A 4,651-nucleotide genomic window follows, 5' to 3' on the forward strand; every position below is an offset into this window, starting at 1 on the left:
CTCTAATGCCCCCTTGACATATCCCCTTAGATGTCCATCTCTGATCAAACATTCGATTTCCCTTTTTAGCACTAAATAATCATTCGTGTGATGTCTTTTGATATCATAATACTTGCACCATTTATCGATCTCTTTTTCCCATGAACTTAATCTGTGGAGTTTGGGGGTTCGGGTATGAGTCTAGTGTTGAGAATCTCTCTCTAGATTTGTTTTCTTATTTTGTTAAGAAGGGTGAACTGATATGGTGGCCTTCTAACGAGAGATTTGAAGGTGCCACAAACAGATTGAAGGAAGTTATTTTTTGAGGGCTATGAAACTTTGCCCCATTGACGCCTCGTTCTAATGCATCCCTAGCCTTCTTCTCGGTGTTACTATCTTTACCCTTACTGTAACATTCTGCTTAAACTATGATTTCCTCCATGGAGTCTACGGGCATTTGAACTAACGACACATTGAACTGACCGACCTTCAGACCATTCTGAAAAGCTCCTACATAGATTTCATGGTTTGGGCTGACCTTCAGACATTAATGGTAGAGACATCCCTGTGTTCTCTAGTCGAGAATTGGTGGCCTAGCTTTCTTGAGAAGTCTTGATAACTCGTTACTGAAAACCGAGGTAGGCTCACGTACCATCTTAACGCTACCTCTGTTAGGGTTCTAGCGAGGAGTTTACATTCTAGCGAGGCTCATTAATACCAAGTCAAACACTAGAGGACTCCTCTTTCTGGTCTTTGGATGTTATATTGACCAGACACATGAAAGATAAACGAGCTTTCGTCTGAAGCAGCTATGTGGCCCCCTAACTAAGACGAATCCTACAGCGATACAAAAATGTTTTACATTTTTTTTTTTTAAACACTAACGAGACTTGCAATCCAAATCTCCAAATCCTATTATTATTATTATTAATTATCATTATGAATCTTGTATAAACAGGGCGAAACGATGTTGTGTGAATGTGATAGCCCCATTTTATATTATTTGAATATGTTGGTATATTTAGTAAATAACCATCTCAATAATATATATTTAGTTACCACCAATGAATTTATTTGTCGAAATTTAGTATAAATATAAAAAGTTAATGTGTTCACCTGTTTCATAAATGTATTTCGTCTTATTTTAACACTTTTGATATCTTAAATAATTACAATAAAAACTTTATTAACAGTCAAAAATTATCAAGATAACACTCAATATATATTTTTTAAATCTTATTTCTTTATATTTGACCCCTCGTATAAAGATGGTTAACTTCACCGCTATATATAAATACAAAATTCCAATTTACAAGTAAAATAAAAATATTTCAAAATGGAAAAAAGACCGTTAGGCTTTGAAGTATTTGATTCACTTTTTCGTTTTATATTCCTTGCTAAATTACCAACACCATGCGTGGAGAAAATTGAATTGAATTCAATTCCGGAGCGGGAAGAAACAAATAAAATATTTCAAATCCAAAAATTCAAAACCTCCTTAATTAGCCGTTAAAATTTAAATCCCAAAAACACCCTCAGAAAAACAAAAAAAACACTTCAAAAAAGAAGAATGATCTAAATACGAATTTACCATTTTCTCCCTTTCATTTCCAAACCCTTCAAATAAATTTCCAATATATTCCTACTTTACACTCTCACAAACTCTCATCTTCATTTTCACTCATCACAGGTTCGTTCAGAATCGCTTATTTTCTTTCGCTCTTAATTTCACTGTTCTTCAATTTCATTTCGTTATTTCAACTTAAATAAATAATTGCTTATTTTACTCACTGTTTTTCAGATTCAATTTGAGCTTTTCACAAACCCTAATTTTTGAAGCAGTATGGGTCAGATCCAGTACTCTGAGAAGTATTTCGATGACACTTATGAGTACAGGTAAACGAATCGTTTGAAATTTCGAATCACTTTTTTGTTCTTCGTAATTTAACCTAGTATTTTTTTTTGAATTTTTTTTGCTTATATTGTCTTGTTTCGTTTTTGTTTTTTCAGGCATGTTGTTCTTCCTCCAGAGGTTGCGAAGTTGCTTCCCAAGAATCGACTTCTCTCTGAAGTACGTGATTAATCAATATATTTTTTTTTTGGATTTTGTAATTATTTAATCGATGATTTATGATTTTGTTTTTGTTGATCTATGATTATATGTTAGTTTTTATGAAATTTGTTTTATGCTGAATTTTTTGTTACTATGATGATTAAATTGGGGTTAAGTTCTTTTGAAGATATTATATTTTGATAAACGATTTTTTTTGTTTTTTTGTTTATTGATAACTGAATGTTAATTTATGCATTTTTGGGTTTACTTTTGAAGGAAAAAGTGATTATGCAGACTTAAATTTGAATTTGGCAATGTTTGAGTGTTTTCAATTAGGAGTTTAGGACTGATTTTTCTATCCCATTGATTCTAAATTGAAGCTAAGATTTGTGGCCTTTGCCTCTAAACATGATTTTGATACTCAAATTCACTTTATAATGAACTTATGATTTTTATACTTCTAGAGACTTGTAATTTTTTTGTTGCTGTTTTATGGTTATGTGTGATGGTTTATTGAATTTTGATTTATGTTGAGTCTTCTGATGAAAATGGATGGCCATTTTCTTATAATTATTATGATGAATGCGGTATTATCTTGGGGTATTATCTATTTTGATAATTTTTTGTGTTTTTGTTGTGTTAATTGATAACTGAATATTACTTTGTTCCATGTTATTGTTGTGGTATTGTTGAAAGAGGAAAAAGTGATTCTTGTGACTTATATTTGAATTTGGCATGTTTATGAGTTCTAGATTAGAATTGATTTTGTTATAGAGTCGAATCTAACAGAGTTTCGATTTGTAGTTTTTGCTAATACCCAAATACACTGAATTCACTTTCATATGAACTTTTCCTAACTTAAATCATACAGTATTGCCCTAAACTTTTAATTGATAACTGAATACCTTAACTTTTAATATAACTTAATATTACCCTGTGCATGATTGAATTAACTTAAATCATACAGTATTGCCCTAAACTTTTAATTGATAACTGAATACCTTAACTTTTAATATAACTTAATATTACCCTGTGCATGATTGAATTCACTTTTGAAAGAGACCAAAGTGATTCTTAATTTGGTTTTGGCATGGTTTAGAGTTTAGATCAGGATTATTTGTAGTTTTTGCCTAATATCCAAATACAACTGAAAAGGTCACTTTTATGTTAACTTTTCCAAACTTGAATCATTTTACTTCACACTTTTGATTGATAACCGAACTGAATAATTCCTAATTTGTATTTTGACATGTTTGAGAATTCTAGGTTAGAATTGATTCTAACCTAAAGCCAAGAGGTTTTTTTTTTGCCTCTAAACATGATTTTTATGCCTGAATTCATTGTGTATTTAATTTTCATGTGAACACATCTTTACATAATACATGTTACCTTGAATTTAAATTTTACACATATATTCAATTAAATCAATTATCACCACATTCAAACAAAACACACACTCAATCAAGGAAATGGTCTCTCTGCTTTTTGTTCAGATTGTTAAACAATGAAGGGTTAGTGGTTGAATATTCTTGTTTCTTTTCATGACATTTTTGTATCAGTCAACTTCGAGCATTGTTTTTGTAAATAAGTATGGTCTTTGTTCTTTGACTTTTGCCATTTAATGCAAAGCTGAAGCTATATGATTTTAGGGTTTTGTTATGGGAGATTGTTTCTTTTTGATGTTGCCATTTTAGTGTTTTGAAGACTGTTCAAAAACTCTGTTTGAAGACTTTCTGATTGTTTAATCTTACAGAATGAATGGCGCGCAATTGGAGTGCAGCAGAGCCGTGGCTGGGTTCATTATGCAATTCATCGTCCTGAGCCACACATTATGCTCTTCAGAAGGCCATTGAATTATCAGCAGCAGCAGGACAACCAGGCCCAGCAGGGCATGCTGGTCAAATGATGATTTTAGCTTCTTGAAAATCTAAAATTGGAGTACAATTATCATATATAGGTTTTTTATTGTCTGTTATAACATGTTGTGGTATTCTCTTCTCTAGAGAATTTGATTTTCGTTTGCAAACACCATGTTTTCTAATGTTTGTTGGTGTACTTCTCGTGTACACATAGTTTGGTGGATTATAATATGCTCGTTACTATGCTAATGATCTTGCAGAATCAATTCCAGTAATCCTGTTATATCACTTGAATAGGAGTATAAGGAAGTTTGTCTGTCCCATTTGAAGTGAAAAATTTAGATGTTAAATCTAATAATGATTTGGGTGGTGCTAACAAAATTGTCTACTTAGACACTTTTTACATCATATATACTGCTAAAATTTTTTATTTGTAACATTATACCGATTTTCCTCGAGGTCTCTTTGAATGACACAAACATCCACTTATAGTTTGATTGCGGTTACTGCTGTCAATTGATTTCCTATTTTCTTTTTGTTGTTTTGTTGTTTTGTTGAAGTGGGCAGTATTTTTACACATCTTACGTTTTTATGTGGTATGGGAGCTGATTTTTTTACTCCCTTGTGATGTCCTCACGCAAGGACTAAAATGAGAGTTAATTTTAGACATTATCTGCTCATTGTTTTTGATGCACTGGAACTGGATTGAAGGTGTTCTAATAATCCAAAGCTACATGCTTTTAACATCATTTCCAAAGAG

General features: G+C 31.7%; 1 protein-coding gene across 1 annotated transcript; it reads left to right on the forward strand.

Moving 5' to 3' along the window:
• Positions 1-1,515: 1,515 nt before the first annotated feature.
• Positions 1,516-4,193, forward strand: LOC11418778 (cyclin-dependent kinases regulatory subunit 1). Its single transcript, XM_003606264.4, has 4 exons — positions 1,516-1,669; positions 1,781-1,875; positions 1,990-2,050; positions 3,786-4,193. Exons 2-4 carry the CDS (start codon positions 1,823-1,825, stop codon positions 3,936-3,938), a joined length of 267 nt encoding a protein of 88 aa, XP_003606312.1. The 5' UTR covers positions 1,516-1,669; positions 1,781-1,822; the 3' UTR covers positions 3,939-4,193.
• Positions 4,194-4,651: the final 458 nt, after the last annotated feature.

This window comes from Medicago truncatula, chromosome 4 (genome assembly GCF_003473485.1).
Source record: "Medicago truncatula cultivar Jemalong A17 chromosome 4, MtrunA17r5.0-ANR, whole genome shotgun sequence".
NCBI lineage: Eukaryota > Viridiplantae > Streptophyta > Magnoliopsida > Fabales > Fabaceae > Medicago > Medicago truncatula.